The sequence below is a fragment of the Molothrus aeneus genome, chromosome 5 (genome assembly GCF_037042795.1).
Source record: "Molothrus aeneus isolate 106 chromosome 5, BPBGC_Maene_1.0, whole genome shotgun sequence".
In the NCBI taxonomy this organism is placed as follows: Eukaryota; Metazoa; Chordata; class Aves; order Passeriformes; family Icteridae; genus Molothrus; species Molothrus aeneus.
Window position 1 is genome coordinate 70,142,862 of NC_089650.1, and position 17,861 is coordinate 70,160,722.

The following is a 17,861-nucleotide window of genomic DNA, read 5'->3' on the forward strand; positions in this document are numbered from 1 at the left end:
GGAGCTGGTCCAACGCTTCAAGGGCACCATTCCTGCCACTGCCACTGTCATTAACTAACACAGGTAATTATTCACTAATTACTCACTAACACTGCCGAATCCCAGAGCCGATTCCTGACTGGGAACACCAAAATCCCAAATCCAATCTCGGCAGAGCAAAGGGAAAAATCCCGATAATGAGTCAAAGGGAGAACAGTCACAAGGAAAGCCCTCCAGCCGGGTTTCCATGGATACACCACAGCAGCACACCCCATTCCAAGGGTGCCAGGTGCCCCAGCCTGGGACACTGAGCAGCCTCCAGCCCTTCCCTGAGGACACGGCCGGGATTCCAGGGTGGCACATCCCTGTGCCCCCAGAGGAGAGCACAGGGAGTGGCACAGGACGGAGCCAGGAGAGCGGGAATGGGGAATGTTCCATGGCAGGAACAGCTTCCCAAGCGTGGTACGGAGCCAGGAGAGCGGGAATGGGGAATGTTCCATGGCAGGAACAGCTTCCCAAGCGTGGTACGGAGCCAGGAGAGCGGGAATGGGGAATGGCAGGAGGAGCTCCCAATCCTAACACGTGCAGGTGCAGCTGGTGAGGAGGGGACCAGGGGTTCTCTCAGGGCAGCACCAAGCCCAGTGAGCCCCAGTTTAAACCAGTTCAGAGCCAGTCCATGAGCGACAGGACAGTGGGAAGACGGGTTCAGCTCGGATACACCCTGGGCACGCCCTGGGCCCTTCACCAAGCACCACACTCTAGCTTTTCCAATAGATCAATTCTGGTTTTTCCAATGGATCAACTCCCAGCCCACCCAGTGGGGCAGAAAGGTCCCCTCAGGATGAGGGAGATCCCCAAGGGGTTGGGATTTCAAGGCCTGGCACAGGGATGAGCTCCAAGGATTGCCACTGATAAATCAGGATTTTAATGACAGCTCCCTGGCCAGTGTGGGAAAAATGACTCTGGGATGCCACTGGAGAACAAGAAAGTAATTTAGAAAATGATATTTCCTTCAGATATGTTCTTTGGGAATGTCCCTGCACCTTCACTCCAAACCTTTCACTGGGAAGTCTGGGAACTGGGATGCCCAAGCCCTTTGGAACAGACACTGAGGGCAACACTGGGCTTTTAGGGGTTTTTTTTGGTAACTTTTTTTGGTATTTTTCTTTTTTTTCCAATCTGCGTCCCCCAGGGTTTCCATTCCCTGCACATCTGCAGCTCTCCAAAGAAATGTTCTTGATGAAACCTTGTGCTGGAACCTTGGGATCCCATCCCAGGGACAGCAAAGCCTTGGGACTTTGCTTGGGGAAATTCCCTTGGGCTTTGCTGAGGACACAGGACCCCAACAAACACCTGGGATTTTGCCTGCCTCAGGAGGAGAGGGAATTCTGTTTTAGGGAAGTTTTTGGCTGTGGAATTGCTGAGGGAATGACGGGAATACCCCTGCTGGCCGCCCTTCCAGGGTGCAGTGGGATCTCCGGCCTGGGACACGCGGGGAATTCTGGACACACCTCTGGATAACCCTGGGTTGAGGGGGTACAGAGCACCCCCAGCCTGTCCTGAGCCCAGGAATGCTCAACCCCAGCCACTCCGGCTCCATGGGCCAGGGGATCGCAGCTCCACACACACACACTGGGATTTGGGATTCCCAGCCCTCCAGCTCTGCTCCCCTCCCTCACTCTGCACCTGGTGCCCCCACAGGGCCAGGGGCACTGGGAAGGGGCGCCCGTGGGACAGGGATGGGGACGCTCCCAGCACCAGGGCGGGTTTTCCCATCCCCAAGGAGCCCGTTCTTCCCACATCCCACCCAGGACAGGCGTGCCATGATCCAGGGATTCCCCAGGACTGGCCAAAGGGATGAGGTTCAGCTCTAACTGTGCCCAGGAGCCCCCTTCCCTCCCATCCCAGTGTGGAGCAGTTGGCACAGCGGGATCACCAGATCCCCACAGCAATGCCCAGGCGGGCAGAGCCACTGCACGGAACATTCCAGAACCATCCCCCAGGAACCTGCCCTTGCTGCTTTTGGTCTTGAGCCTGGAGATAAAAACCCAGCTCCTTGTGCTCCCAGTGCCCCCTCCCCAGGCTTCTCACGAGATCCAAGTGTGTGTGTATGAACATCCATGGAATGACACAGATCTGTGTCCACCCACACCCTCAGCAGCCCCAGGGGCCCCCTGTGATTATGGGAGACCCCAAGCACGAGGCAGGAGGGAAGCACGGAGCAGGACTTGGAGGGAGCCTTCATCACCTGGGCACTGAGCCCAGCAGGGCCAGGCAATGAGGGGACAAGGGGGACAGGGAGTTCCATGCTCAGAAGCCAAGAGATCCTGCTCCAGCCCTGGGAAGCCCTTCCCTGGAGCACAGGGAGAAGGAAAACCCCAAGTGGGACACTCCAAGCCCTCCACACCCGCTGTGTCTCCAGAGGGACTGGAAGCTCTGCTTCAGAAGGATTTCCCATTCCTGGAATCCCCACATAACCACTGGAGCCAGGCCAGGAAGTGGCTCTGGCTCTGTTCAGAGCTGCAAACGCCGGCAGCCCAAGCAGCAGGAGCTGGGTCTGGATCAGGCCCTGGCTGGTGGGAAGAACAAGCCCAGGGAAGTGGAGAGGTGGAATGAACTGAGAGCCTCAATCCCAGCCGTGGAGGGATCATCCACAGGCACCCAAGCCATGGAATTTGTGCATCTCCACAGGTCTGACCAAGCCCCAGTGATGTGTCTCAGCACTAAGTAATAAATTAACCCACTAGTGAGCCCCCGGGAACGAGCTGTGTTCGGATCTGGATATGCCCAAGGATATTATTATTATTATAATCATTATTATTAATATAATTATTATTATTAAAGCTCTCACTGACACGCAGGGACTCAAAGCCAAAGCTGAGGAATGCCAGGCTGGAATTGCAGCAGAAGGCACAGCCAGCCCCAGCTCTGGGGACGGGGTCATGGCTGCCCCATCCCTGTCCAGGTGGAATCTCTGCTCCCAAAGCTCAGCAGCCCGGGGGTGGAGGCCCTGTCTGTCCCTCAGAGCCCACCCAAAGCACGGCTGCCACGGGAAGGGATCTGAGCCGGAAGGATGATCCAGCTGTGCCTGCCAAGGACATTCCCCTCACCCCTGATCCCACACGGATCTGGGCACAGCTGCCCCTGGGGCAGGCACAGGAACAGGCTGGAAGAGCACCCTGGCATCCCCTGGGATCCAGCCAGGCTGTACCAGCACATGGATCCTTCAGCTCCCATGGAATCAGCTCTGGGGCCCCAAGGATGCCCGATGTCCAGCAGAACTCTAGCACCAATCCTTGGAAAATTAAGACTTTAATGTGTCTCCAATCAGGACCTCAAAGCCACTGATCCTGTCTGAGAGTCCTGGCTGGAGTGGGATTGATTCCTGAACACCAAGCGGGGGAAGCAAAGCACAAAGTGAGATTTTTTTCCCTCCCAGTGCAATTAACTTTAAATTATTAATTTTAAATTACACGCAGCGAGTGAAGACTTCCCGAACAAGAGCCCTGCACCACCTGCCTCCCACGGAATTGGGGCTGGGGGACAGCCCAGCCCTGCCAGCAGCACACGAGTGGCCCACAGCCCCAGGACCCTGCAGGATCCCAGCCATCTCAGCACCCCAGCGCCTGGATCCAGCCCTTTCCCTACGAGCAGAACTGACCTGGGCACACAGGGCTGAGCCAGGGCTGTGGGAATGGTGCCCTTGGACCCAGCGGAGCAGCCCCACAGTGGCAACACCTGGCTCCCCCACTGCCCTCCCTGCCCACCGAGCACATCCCACCAGCAGACACCACAGCACAGGGAAGGGATTTCTGCCTGTTGGGAGCGTGAGGTCCTTCCCACCCTCAGGAATCATCCCAAAGCAGCGGTCTGGCTCCCTGTGTGCCAAGCTCCAGCCTTTGCTCCAAAGGGAGGGTTTTTCAGGATTCCACATGCCGGGGGTTCCAGCTCAGCCGCCCCAGTGCCCCTCATGTGCCCCCCAGGCTGGGCTGGCAGTGAGCTCCAGCCTGGGCACATCCCATATCCCATGTCCCACATGCCATATCCCAGCTCCAGGTGCTCCCTTCACCTGGCCCTGCTCTCCCATCCCCCCTGAGGGATCCGGATGTCCCCCAGGGCTCTCCCATGCCCTTCCCCAACGCTGTCATCACCAGGTACAAAGTGCAAAAGTGTTGCTGTTCCTGCATCCATTAAAAACTTTAAAAACAGAACAAAACAAACAGAAAAAGGCTTTCCATCATCATTTGCAAATACATTAATTCAGTCTCCAAAAAGCCAGCAAAGCCCTGGTCACCTCCTCGTGGGCAGGGTCCCCTGCGGCCAGCACGGACATTGGCAGGAGAGGCCACCTCTGCCCCAGCCCCTGCCCTGATCCAGCACGTGTCCATGGAGAGCCCGGAGCAGCGCTGGAATGCAGGGACATCCCGTTCCCTGGACAGCCGGGCCTCAGCGTCACTCCCCAGCTCCGGCCGGGGACAGCCCCGGCCTCGGCCCTGCCAACCCAATCCAAGCCCTCCCTGCTCCCCCCACGGAAGTGTTGGCATTCCTCCTCTCCTGTGAAATGTTTCTGGTAAGGCTTTATTGCTCTACAAAGCGGTGCAAAGGCTGCCCGAGGACAGCTCCATCAGGAACTTTGGTCACACGGCTGCGGGATTTGTGCGCTGGCCCCGGCCGCCGCTGGACCTGCTACCTTCCCAAGAGAAGCTGAATACTGTGTGCAATAACACTGGGAAAACAGCACTGAACCCCAAATCCAAAACAAAAACCAGGGGCACGGGGAAGGGGACAACTCAAATCAGGCAGAAGGCTTGGGAAGAGCCTGTCATTCCCGTGAGGACTGAACTCAATGCTACATTTCGACAATGCCGAGTGTCTTTCCGAACGGATCGGTGCTGTTGGATCTGCGTGTCTGGTCCTGAACGCCAGCTCGCTCTCATCAATGCAGCATTTATTAAAAAATAAAATTAAAATGAAAAAAAAAAAAAAAGAATTGACAAATTGCATCACCAGGGAGCAGCCTGGCCTGGCTCACACACGTCCCAGGGCGGCGGCGGCATCAAGCGGGGCCGTTCAACGTGGCTTCGGCGCAGGGCAAGGCCTCGTCACTCCTGCAGGGACACCAGGGAGCAGCCTTAGGGACATGGCACAGGCCAGGAGAGCTCCCAACGCTGCCCTCATTCCTCCTGGGAACGCCCTTCTGCTGGGACCTGAGCCCCCCCCCAGTTGTGCTCTGTCTGTGCAGTGAGGTGCTCTCAGCTCCCTGTGGAGAAACTCCCCCAGTGCCTCATGGAATATTACAGGGAAAATCAACATGGAATCAGGGAATGGCCTGGGTGGGAACAGACCTAAAAGCTCTCTATTTCCAACCCCTTCCAAGGTGATCAGAGGGATGGGGCACCTCCAACTCGAGGGCAGGCTGAGTTAGGAATGCTCAGTCAGAGAGAGCTCAGAGCCCCTGGCAGGGCCTGCAGGGGCTCCAGGAGAGCTGCAGAGGGGCTGGGGCCAAGGCCTGCAGGGACAGCACCCAGGGAATGGCTCCCAGTGCCAGAGGGCAGCCAGGGATGGGATCTTGGCAATGAGGAATTCCTGGCTGGGCTGGAATTGCCAGAGCAGCTGGGGCTGCCCCTGCATCCCTGGCAGTGCCCCAGGCCAGGCTGGACACTGGGGCTGGAGCAGCCTGGGACACTGGGAGGTGTCCCTGCCACGGCAGGGCTGGCACTGCAGGGGCTCTGGGGTCCCTTCCCACCCAGCCATGCCAGGATTGTGGCCTCACCTGTCTCTCGTGGCCGTTTCTGTGGCAGTTGTGACAGCAGTGGCCGCTCTCTGGTGCCCGTCCGTGTGCGTGGCCGCGCTGTTCCGGGCTCGGGGGGCGCTGGCGTCAGCCGCGGGAAGCGTCTCCGGAGCCTTTCCGTCAGAGCCACTGCGGGAGAGGGCAGGGACGCGTCAGTGGAGCTCAGCCCACGGGAAAAGCAGGAATGGGGCTGGAATGGGGTTCAAATTCCAATGGGGAAAACAAAATTCCTCCTGCTCTCCTCACACAGGCCTGAAGATCCCATTGGGAATGAGAACTGGCAATAAGCTGGGATTCAAATCAGCGGGCACATCCTGGAGGCTCCAGGTGCCAAACCCAACAGGACACACCAGAACAGCTCCTGGAGAGAGGCATTCCCAACTCCTGCTGCAAGTCCAGTCTGAGAGCTCCCAAAGCACCATTCCAACTGCCATTGCTGGGATGGCACAGCCCCCTCTGCTCGGGCACGGACACAGACCCTGCTCTGCTCCACAGGCTCTGCCCAAGGGGCTCCTCAGGCTTCTGGGACACCCAGAAAATCCTGGGTTTAGGGGTAGATCCTAAAACCCCATGGAGGAAGACCCCCAGGGATTGGATGTCCAGAATCCAAACATGCTGAAGACACTCCAGGGACCATGGATGTGCCACCTGAGGGACAATGTCCCCAGTGAGGCACCAACAACCAAAGCTCAAATCCTGGGAAAGGAGAACTGCAGGAGCAAACCCTCTCAATCTCTTGTTTGGAATAAACCCACCCAGATTTGCAGCTGGAGAAGGGAGTTCTGTGCACATCCCATTTTTTGGCTTCCAAGGCAGAGGATGAGCTGCCCCAGGAATGTTTTCTTCCCAGTTTCCATCCAGAACAATTCTTTCTCCCTCTCTCCCAGAGCAAACCTCCACAAAAGGGAGAAAAGCTGGAGATGGCTGAGCTGAATCCTGTCACTGGCTCTGGGGGAGTTTATGGAATAAAATAATCCCAGCTGGATAATTGGACATGTGATGGAGACTGGAGACTGAGGTTCTATTTCTGGAGCACTTCTCTTGAAAAAAAACATTAGAATGAGGAATAATGAGATCCAAACATTCCCTTTTCTCCAGGCTCACAAGCTCCTCAGAAGTACCAAAATACACCTTGGAGAGACACGGATGGAGCTGTGTTCCCAGGAATGTCACTGGAAAAAACCACTTCCCACACAAAAAACTGGAGCTCAACATTTCCATGGCTCAGAGAGAAATATCTGAAGCCCAGTCCCTGAAGTTCCCAGGGCAGGAGGATTCCAGAGTTACCTGAGCACCCATGGGGGCTCAGGAATTTCTCTGCCTTCCCTGGGCTCCTGGAAAATCCCAGCTGGACACACATCCCTGGTCACCCAGGGGTGACACAACCCAAACAAGGAGTTTGTGTGGGATGTCCTGTTGTCCCCTGGACACCCCTGAGGTGGGACCCCAAACCTCCCTGGGCAGCGGGATCCAAACTGGGGAGCTGAGAGCAATTCCTGAGCTGCATCTCCCTAAGGATCCCGCTGGGAGCTGGGATGGGGCTCACAGAGGGTGGAACATCTGGAGGATTCACTGGACTGCAACATCTGGTTCTCCATGGAATCCACAGAGGCCTTGGGCAGCTCCAAGGATAAAAGACCTCCAACGTGGATTCCAGGGACAAGGGGAAGGAAAACCCTGAGTCCCTGAGCAGCTCCAAGGAGAATCAGAGATCCCTGTGTGGATTCCAGTTATTCCAGGGGCACAAGGGGATGGAAAAACTGCCCCTACAGCAACAGGAATGGGGTTTGGTGCAGGTTTTGGGGAAGTGCTTGGAAGAGAGTCACAACCCACAGAATGACTCCAAAATGTTCCTGATTTCCCTGGAATCATTAAGGAATGTGGTAAGAAATGGACATTCCCACTGCAGGCAGAGTGGTCTGGGAGAGCTGAGGACACTGCGAGGGCTCTGGGTGGTGATTCCCACTGGAAGCCCAGGCCCGGAGCAGCTCCAGTCCCAGCTGTGGCACCGCCCCTGTCCTCCCACAGCTCCCCCTGGGATCTCTGGCCATGGACACAGCTGTGGAGAGCCACAGGCACCTGTCAGGGTGCTCTTTGCTCTCAGCCCTGGGTGCTCTTTGCCACACTGGAATCAGCAGGCAGGCAAAGGCAGGCAGGTTTGGGAAGCTTCGTCCCTATGGAATGTGCTACGGACACTTGTCTGGAGAGGAAAACATTCCCCATGTGCCAAACCAGGAACAAACACTTCCCTCCCGCCAGGAAAGCAGGGAAGAGGTGAGAACACCTCAAGGAAGATGGACACAGGAACAGGAAGAGCTGGAGCTGGGTCAGGGAGGGTTAGGTGCGGTATCAGGAAAGGCTCTTCCTCCAGAGGGTGCTGGGCACTGGAACAGCTCCCCAGGGAATGGGCACGGCTCCAGAGCCCCAGGAACGTCTGGACAACTCTGGGATTGTTGGGCTGTCCTGGGCAGTTGGGCCAACAACCCTGTGAGTCCAGTTTAGGACATTCCCCGATCCTACTGGGAACCCAACCAGCCCCAGGCAAGGTCCTGCTGTGCCCACACCATGGGCCAGGGCAGGAAAAGCACCTGGAGCACCCTTTGGATCAGATCCAATGGATCCAACTCCACACAATCCAAGATAAGGAGAGGCTGCTTTCAGCACAGCTGGAACTGCTGTGCCTTCCCACACCCTCTGCTTCCCACCAAGCCACAGCCAGGCCTTTCCCAGGCACAGAGAGTGCATTTATCAGAATTAATGCATTTCTCAGAACTAATGCATTTATCAAACTGAAACGTATCAAAATTAACTGTGTTTATCAAAATGAATCCATTTATCCAAATTAACTGCATTTATCAGAATTAATGCATTTATCAAAATCAACCGTATTTATCAGAATTAACGTAATTATCACAATTAATGCATTTCTCAGAATAAGCTGCTTCCAACCTAACAGACACTGGGATAACTCCTGCCCTAATTCCAGGGAATTCTGCAATCCCAGTGGTTTCCCAGCCCCAGGCCCCCAGGAGCTGCTGCTGGCTGAGCACACCCAGGGATGACCCCAAACTGTCACCAAGCATTGCTGAAGGAAACTCCTGGTCCTGAGTCAGGTGCACAAACCCAAGGACTCAGGTAAAAAACACAAGGAAATCCATGGAAGAGTATGAGGAAAAACCTCAGAATCTTAGAACTGAGTAAAATCTCTGTGGATGCAGCAGATGCTGACTGGGCTGGGCAGCAGCTCATCCCCTGTGATTGGAGCAGGCTGGATTGAGGATCCAACTCTTACAAATCTGCCCAATCCCTGCATCTGCTCCAGCCTTTCCTGGTGCTTTTATTATTGAATGACTTTGGGGAAAACAAGAACCTGAGTGGGTTAAACCTTCCCCCCATGGCTGCAGGAGGATCCCCTGGGAGCCTTTACTCTTCTTTTCCGAGCGATCCTACCCAGATCCTGCCCCGGGTCTGATCCCAGATCATGGACAGAGACGCTCCTGTGACACTGGAGTGGCTCAAAGGATGGGGACAGAGATGCTCCTGTGACACTGGAGTGGCCCAAAGGACAGGGACAGAGATGCTCCTGTGACACTGGAGTGGCCCAAAGGATGGGGACAGAGACGCTCCTGTGACACTGGAGTGGCTCAAAGGATGGGGACAGAGACGCTCCTGTGACACTGGAGTGCCCAAAGGACAGGGACAGAGATGCTCCTGTGACACTGGAGTGCCCAAAGGACAGGGACAGAGGTGCTCCTGTGACACTGGAGTGGCTCAAAGGACGGGGACAGAGATGCTCCTGTGACACTGGAGTGGCCCAAAGGACAGGGACAGAGGTGCTCCTGTGACACTGGAGTGGCTCAAAGGATGGGGACAGAGACGCTCCTGTGACACTGGAGTGCCCAAAGGATGGGGACAGAGATGCTCCTGTGACACTGGAGTGCCCAAAGGACAGGGACAGAGATGCTCCTGTGACACTGGAGTGGCCCAAAGGATGGGGACAGAGATGCTCCTGTGACACTGGAGTGGCCCAAAGGATGGGGACAGAGATGCTCCTGTGACACTGGAGTGGCTCAAAGGACGGGGACAGAGATTCTCCTGTGACACTGGAGGGGCCCAAAGGACAGGGACAGAGATGCTCCTGTGACACTGGAGCACCCAAAGGATGGGGACAGAGATTCTCCTGTGACACTGGAGGGGCCCAAAGGACAGGGACAGAGATGCTCCTCTGACACTGGAGCACCCAAAGGATGGGGACAGAGATTCTCCTGTGACACTGGAGTGGCCCAAAGGACAGGGACAGAGATGCTCCTGTGACACTGGAGCACCCAAAGGACAGGGACAGAGATGCTCCTGTGACACTGGAGTGGCTCAAAGGATGGGGACAGAGATGCTCCTGTGACACTGGAGTGGCCCAAAGGAGCCCCAACCCTTCCTTGGAATAACCGTGTGCTAAATATGTCCCTCAGCCCCCCTGCGCCATGCCAGGGCAGGACCTGCTCCCAGGGGATACGGGGACATGGAGCCCACAGGAGAAGGGACACTGGAGCCACGTGGGGCCATCCCAGCCCACGCAGATCCCTTCCCACCTGGAGGGAGCTGCCCTGTCCTTGCCGGGCTCCTGTGCCGTGGCCGTGGATTCTGTGCCAGCCTTGGCCTTGTCGTCGTCGTCGTCGTCGCTCTCGGAGCTGCCCGAGGAGCTGCTGTCCAAGGCCACCAGCGGTGCCTTGCGCGTCCCACACGCGTTCCACACACAGGGAGAGGCAGCAGTGCTGGCTGGGGGAGGAAGAGCCCACACTGGAACCTCGGGAAAGCTGCCTGGACCAGCCCGAGGGGTCAAACAGGGCCTGCAACCACTGCAGATGGTCTGGGGATCGTGGGATGGGTTGGGTGGGAAGGATCTCAAAGCCCACTCAGTGCCACCATGGGCAGGGACACCTTCCACTGTCCCAGAGTGCTGCCAGCCCCGTCCAGCCTGGCCTGGGACACTTCCAGGGATAAATGAAGTGTGCCTGTGATATCAGTTCCAACCCACTGCAGCTCCATCCCTTCCCTGCTGACACTGTCCCAACAAACCCTGGGGTTGTCTGCCTTTGTTTCGCTCACTGACCCCGCAGGGAATGCTCAGAGCAGGGGCCCTGCAGGGAGGTTTCTCCTGCCCCAGGGGCTCCATGCAGAGTTCCCAGGGGCTGAGAGCTCCCCGTGTGGCCCAGTGTCACTCACAGTTCTTGTCCTGGCCCTGCGCCGGGGTCCCGTCGGTGCCGCCACTCTCGGTGTCCACGGGGGAGCTGCAGCGAGGGCCGGACTCGGAGCTGGGGAGGGAAGAGCCCTGAGCACGGAGCCAGGATCATCCCAGAGCCTCCCAACAGCCCCAGGAGCAGCCACCAGCCCTGCTCTTCCTTCCCATCACTACTGTGAATTTCTCTAAACCTTATTTCCTGGTTTTCTACCCCAGTGAGGACACAGAAAGCGGGGCTGTGTCCCACCCCAGTCAGGAGCACTGGGAAGCACAAAGGAGCCCTGATCCAGGATCATCAGACAGCATTAAACAATAAAAGGGAAGCGATGGGAAGGGGAAGAAGAAAGGATTGCAGCCAGGCACTCCATCAAAACGTACCCCAAATACTGCCCGGTTCCCAAGCCCCAGGGGAGCTGGGATTCCGTGGCTCTTACCAGCAGAAAGGCTGGAAGTCTGTGAACTTGGCCCAGCCCTTCTCCTCCGGGGCGCTGCTCTGCGGGGCGGCCGAGTCCCACACGCTGGAGCCCACGTCCATGGCCACGGGCGGCGTGGGGCCCGCGGGCTCGAACACGGCCGTCCAGCCAGCCCCTAGGGACACCACAGCCTGGGTGCCAGCCCGGCCTCAGCCAGCCAGGAGCACCCCAGGGACACTGCAGGCAGCCAGGGACATGCCAGGGACATGCCAGGGATCCCAGGAACACAGCAACCCAGCCGAGGAACATCCCAGGGATCCCAGGGACACAGCAACCCATCCCAGGAACATCCCAGGGATCCCAGGGACATCCCAACTGCACCCAAGGGATCACAGGGACATAGTAATCCAGCCCAGGAGCACCCCTGGGATCCCAGGGACACAGTAACCCATCCCAGGAACATGCCAGGGACATGCCAGGGACACAGCAACCCAGGCCAGGAACATCCTTGGGATCCCAGGGGCATCCCAGGGACATCCCAATGCATCCCAGGAACATCCTTGGGATCCCAGGGACACAGGGACCCATCCCAGGGCCCTCCTTCCCCACCCGCCTGTGTCCCACAGAAATCTCTCTGCAGATGTTTATCCCCAGGAGAGGCACCCGTGGAGACAAATGACACCAGGGGTGGCTTCATCCCCCAAGCCAGTGATTCCCAGCTCCAAGTCCCTCAGTTCCCTGCCAAAAGGTCCCATCTCCATCTCCAATGGTTGGGTTTCAGGTAAAGAACTGATCAATGGACTCCAATATTTAAGATCCTAAAAATCACCCACTGCTTTTTTCACAGTCCTGGACAATTCCTCCTCCAGAACCTCCTTCCACTTCTAGTCCCACTTCCAACTTCCAGTCCTACAAATCCCATCTTTGGAATAGCATTTTTCCTTAGCTTTCCCCAGGGAAAAGGGAGGATTGCAGAGCTCTGCAGGAACAGAACCAGGCAGGAGAGGCCCCTCGAGGCTGTATCCCCAAAAGTGATCCCAAATTCCAACTGAATCTGCAGAGGGTGACTGGGCTGCCACACAGAGAGCCCACTGGAACCAGAAGGTTCATACTGGTTCTTCCCAATGGACTGGAATTATCTGACACTTCCAAAGGGGTGCAGAGAGCAGGAACCTGGGATAATCCTGCCTGGTGCTCAGAGTGACAACACAAAGGCAGCACCCAGAGAAAAAAATGGTATAGAACTCAAAAAGCATGGAAAAATGGATGGTTGGGAAAGTGTTTTGTCCCTTGGAATTGTTCTGCTGACAGCACCATGTGTGTCCAGCATTCTCATGGTGTCATTTACACAGAGAGTTGTGAAAACACCTGAAGGGAGCAGACAAAATGGAAAAAGACAATGTACAGGGGCCTGGAGGGACAGGACACAGGGAATGGCTTCCAGCCCCAGGTTTAGACGGGGTCTTAGGAAGCAATTCCTGTCTGGGAGGGTGAGCAGGGGCTGGGCTGGAATTGCCAGAGCAGCTGGGGCTGCCCCTGCATCCCTGGCAGTGCCCCAGGCCAGGCTGGACACTGGGGCTGGAGCAGCCTGGGACAGTGGGAGGTGGCCCTGCCATGACAGGGTGGCACTGGAGGGGCTTTGAAATCCCTTTCTACCCAAACCCATTCCTGGGATTCCAGGAAAAGCCAGTCCCTCTGCACTCCTGCTCCAGTCACTGTAGGGATGGGTTTGCCACAGGCAAAGCACAGCTGGAAAAGCAGGAGAACAGGCAGGGATGAGGGTGTGGAGACACCTGGCAAAGGTGGGCACACAACTCCTGTCCTGGGATGGGAAGAGTTCAGGTCACATCCCTGCACTGCTGCTTTGATTGGGATTTGCACTGAAGGAGCTGGGATTCAGGGAGCCACAGAACCATGGAATGGCTTGGGTGTGAGGTGACCTTACAGCTCCTCTCATTCCAAGTCCTGCCATGGGCAGGGACCCTTTCCCTGGGATTCTCCCTGTGGGGCTGCCTGACACAAGGGCCGTACTGGGGCAGGGCTGCAGCTCCAGAGACTCCAGAGGCACAAGGTGAGCCCTGACATTCCCGTTTCCCCTGGCCAGGAGGAACTGGGGATTGCCCAGAGGAGCTGGCAATGTGTGAGTGCTGCTGTGATCCCTGCAGCCCCAGGGATGCTCTCCCAAGCCCGGTACCTTGGCAGGAGTCTGAGTCCTTCTGCTCTGGGGTGCTGCCCTTGTGTGGGGAGGGCGGTGGTGGCCGCTCCTCCTCCTCCTCTGAGTCCACGCTGCCGTCGTGGTCCCCGTTCTCCAGGTCACTCTTGGAGCTCTCTGACGTCTGTGAGGCTCCAAACCTGAACGGGAACTGGGAATGAGCCACGCCTGGACCCCTCAGCTCCTCCTCCCTGTCCCTGGGGAAACAGCCCAGAGCCTTTGCCACGGTTGCTTCCCCCAAAATATTTCCCCCAACTGCTCAGGGCAATCGTGGGTGCTCAGAGGGATTCCCCCAGATTCCTGAGGGCTTTGCTGCCAGCATTCCCTGGAGGTGCAGGACAGAGCCAGGGCTGGGGACACCACACAAACCAGTGCTCAGAGAGGGGACAGACACTGGTGTGGAGCCCACCCTGTGCCCAGGCAGGACCTGAGGCTGTTCATGCTTGGCAAGGACACAGGGAAGCCTTGGATGTTTTCTCCGTTTCCTTTGATCACACTGCAGATTGGGAATTATGGAAATAACTTTATTTTAATGAGTGGCTCTGTCAAAGGGATGAAAAATTATTTCAAAGCCCAAGATGCCCCTGGGAGGCCTCTTGTTCTCACTTTTCTGATTTGAATGTTCTGAGAAAGAATGTTCTGCCCACTCCCCTCCGTCTCACCTCCTCCTCCTCCTCCTCCTCCTCTCCAAGGATGAGAGAAGGAGCAAATTCCAAGTGTTTCACACTAAGGGTGGGGGTTTTTAATGTGTTTGATGGAAGACTCATTAATTAGGTGTTCCCATTGTTAATGAATTCCCTTGAACTGGATCTGTTTCCAGTTCAGGAGAACCCCCAGCACAAGAGGCAGGGAAAAGTGCTCAGGGTTGTGTCAGACAAAACCTCACAGCCCCAAAATGACACAAAACCCAAGGAATTCCTCCTGGCCTGGACTGAAATGTGCAGATTCCCAGCAGCAGGGGGAAAATCAGAGCTCTGCTTTCACCTTACCGTGTCCTGGACTTGACCTGGGTGGCGTAGGAGATGTCCTTCTCCTCCCAGATATCCTCCTCCTCCTCGTTGTCGTCGAACTGCTGGATGCGCTCGTTGCAGCAGGCCTCAAACAGGGAGGCGTTGGGCTGCAGGACCAAAGGGAAATCACTTTCCACAGGTTCTCTGGAGATACTGCTTTAAGCCCAAGTCTCAGGGCTGACCAAATCCAGCTTTGCTCAGGAGCTGGGATCCCCTGGGACCACCACAGTCCAGGTGCTGCTTTGCTTTGGGGCAACAAACCAGGAAAGGCCAGGAACAGCCTGGCAATGTTTAGATCCATGAGAAATCCATCTCTGCCTATGCTTCCCCAATCTGTGTCTGGAAAGATGACCTAAAGCTGTGAGAGCTGGGGGTGTTCACCTCGACAGGAGAGGAATCCAGAGATATCTCAGAGCCCCTGGCAGGGCCTGAAGGGGCTCCAGGAGAGCTACAGAGGGACTGGGGCCAAGGCCTGCAGGGACAGCACCCAGGGAATGGCTCCCAGTGCCAAAGGGCAGCCAGGGATGGGATCTTGGCAATGAGGAATTCCTGCCTGGGCTGGGATTGCCAGAGCAGCTGGGGCTGCCCCTGCATCCCTGGCAGTGCCCCAGGCCAGGCTGGACACTGGGGCTGGAGCAGCCTGGGACAGTGGGAGGTGTCCCTGCCAGGGACTCTGTGCCAGGGGTGCTGCCTCAGAGGGAACATTCCCTGGCAGGAAGCCCTGAGGGGCCAGCAGTGCCCAGCTCTCTCAGGCCCCTGTGCATTGCCCAAAGCCCCCAAAGCTTTGCTGTCAGCATGCAAGCAGCACCTTTGCAGCACCTTTGCAGCAGCACCCTGACCCCAGCCCCAGCCCAGAGCCCCACTCACGCTGTCGTCGTCAGCATCGATGTTGAAGTTGATCTCGGCGATGCGGTCGAAGGGAGCGCTGGGAGGGAGGAGGGAGGGAAGAGCCTCAGGAGTGGCCCGTGCTTCCCAGAGGGACAGCAGCAGGGCCAGAGGCACTCCTGGGCTGGGATCCCTGCACAGCCACTCCTGCCCAGGGTGTACCCTCAACGAGGGAAGGGTTATTCCAGCCTAGAACATTCCCTGCCCATGGCAGGGGGGGCACTGGAGGGGATTCCTGGGGCACAGCCGGGGGGGTCGGGCTGTGCTCCAGGGAACAGGGACAGGAGCAGAGGGAACGGCCTCAGGCTGGGCCAGGGCAGCCTCAGGGTGGAATCAGCAGGAATTTCCCCATGGAAAGGGGCTCAGGCCTTGGCAGGGGAAATTTGGAGTGCCCATCCCTGGAGGTGTCCCAGGAATTCCTGGAGGTGGCACTCAGGGCTCTGGACTGGGGACAAGATGGGCATTGGGCACAGCTGGGACTGGATGGGCTGGGAGGGCTTGTCCAGCCCCAGGGACCCTGGGATTCTGTGAATCTCAGTCTCAAAGCCCAAGGTGTGCTGTTCTGTGAATATCCCAGGATGTGAATATCCCCGGATGACCCAATTCCCAGTCCAAGGCAGGGGAGCCCTGCTGGGAACAGCAGAGGGTGCTGCAAGCCCAGAAATTCCCAATTCCCAGAATTTGGATTCAGGAAGAGCTCACTCTCCCTACTCATGGATCTATGGCTTTTCCAGTGTCATTTTCTTTGAAAGACTCTCCTGTTCAACACTCCTGCAATCGCAGGGACATTGACACATGACTGATAGTCCTTAAATATTCCAATTCACTTCCAGCCCAGTGTCCACCACCTGGAAACAGCTGGCAGGAAGCACCACCCCCAGAATATTCCTGGTTTTGTAGGACATTCTCCTTTTCCAATCACAAACAGAGCTACAACATGCCAGGCAGACGTTTTCCAGTTTCATGTTCATTTTACACCTGGCACAAAGTCCCTGGGGCAGCTCCACAGGGATTTAACTCCTCCCTGCCCCTCACTCACATGGGGCTGTATTTGCCAGCAGTGAAAAGTCTTTTATTTATTTTATTTTATTTTTAAAAAATTATGTGTAGAACAGAATAATTTCTGTTCGTTTCAATTCTGATTCTATTCTAGAACTTTTTGGCCTTATCAAATTTCTGACATCTCTGAGGCTCAGGAAAAACACTGGATGGGAAGGGCAGAAGTGCTGCCTTGGATCCTAAGGAATTCCTGGGATGGAGACAAACCCAGGAGCACTGGGATCCCCTGGAGCACTGCTCTTTCCATAATTGGTCCCAATTTCAGGACTGTTATGGCCACTGGGATAATCCCAGTGCTAGGTACATTTCTAAGGAGAGAGGATGAGCTGCAGCTTAAATGGGATTGAATGAATTCTGTAAAAGCAGCGAATTCCAAGCTCTGGATTCAGCAAGTTGTGTAACACTGAATCCCCTTCCCTGTCTCCCTGAAATGCCACTGCTCCTGATCATCCCTGCTCCCTTCCTCAGGAGGGGGAAAATGGCTGCATTTTCATGGATTCCATCAGAGCATTGTCCCTTCACTCCTCCTTCCAATAAGGATTTAATGCCTTGGAAAAGATCTGTTTAACTGCCCAGAGTTTGCTCTCATGCTTTGTCTTTAAACTCATTCCAGACCAGGGCTGGACAACAGTTGCCTGCTTTATTTCAAATATCCCTCTTTGAAATGAAAGAATACTTTTCCTTGCTTCTCCACCTGGCTCTGGAGATCGGGCTGGGCTCCTGGAAAACAAGGAGCTGTTTACAACCTGAGGAGGGATAACAAGGCTCATTTGTAAACCTGAAGCAGAGGGAGGATGGGATGCAAAGAGGCTGAAATGCCAATCACCCCCAGACTCACTCGGTGCTGCCACCAAACACCCCCAGACTCACTTGATGTTGTCATCCTGGTCTGCAAACTCCTCGTCATTGAAGCCAAACTGATCCACGAAATTGGCTGTCATCTGCTGGATCTGGTACTCAGAGAAGGCCTGGGAAGGGATCCCAAAAAATCCATCAGCAGGGTGTTCAGAGACACTCCAGAAACAGTCAGGGGAGCTCCTCCAGGAAAACACTAAAATCCCAGGGAAGAGTGTGAAATCTGCACTCTGACCCCTTCCCAGAGCAGGGTCACACAGGCATTCCCATCCTGATGCCTCCTGCCCTGCTCCCAGGTGGATCCCAGGCCATGGAACTGCTCTGGGAAAGCCCAAAGGAACTGAACACAGACTGGGAGCAGAGTTCAGGAAGCTGCTCCACACCAGGATGGACCAAAGGCAACTGGAGCAGCGAGTTTCCC

The 17,861-nt window shown here is 56.3% G+C and overlaps 1 protein-coding gene across 2 annotated transcripts in view; it reads right to left on the reverse strand.

Moving 5' to 3' along the window:
* Positions 1-4,210: 4,210 nt before the first annotated feature.
* Positions 4,211-17,861, reverse strand: part of PPP6R2 (protein phosphatase 6 regulatory subunit 2) — a 64,029-nt gene continuing 50,378 nt past the window's right edge. For both annotated transcript variants that reach the window (XM_066551101.1, XM_066551100.1), the window contains exons 16-24: positions 17,456-17,553; positions 15,509-15,566; positions 14,621-14,748; positions 13,614-13,771; positions 11,441-11,594; positions 10,991-11,079; positions 10,357-10,543; positions 5,753-5,899; positions 4,211-5,087 (exon numbers count right to left, since the gene is read on the reverse strand). In XM_066551101.1, coding sequence (XP_066407198.1) covers positions 5,036-5,087; positions 5,753-5,899; positions 10,357-10,543; positions 10,991-11,079; positions 11,441-11,594; positions 13,614-13,771; positions 14,621-14,748; positions 15,509-15,566; positions 17,456-17,553 — 1,071 coding nt within the window. In that variant the 3' untranslated portion in view covers positions 4,211-5,035. The remainder of the gene's footprint in view (positions 5,088-5,752; positions 5,900-10,356; positions 10,544-10,990; positions 11,080-11,440; positions 11,595-13,613; positions 13,772-14,620; positions 14,749-15,508; positions 15,567-17,455; positions 17,554-17,861) is intronic.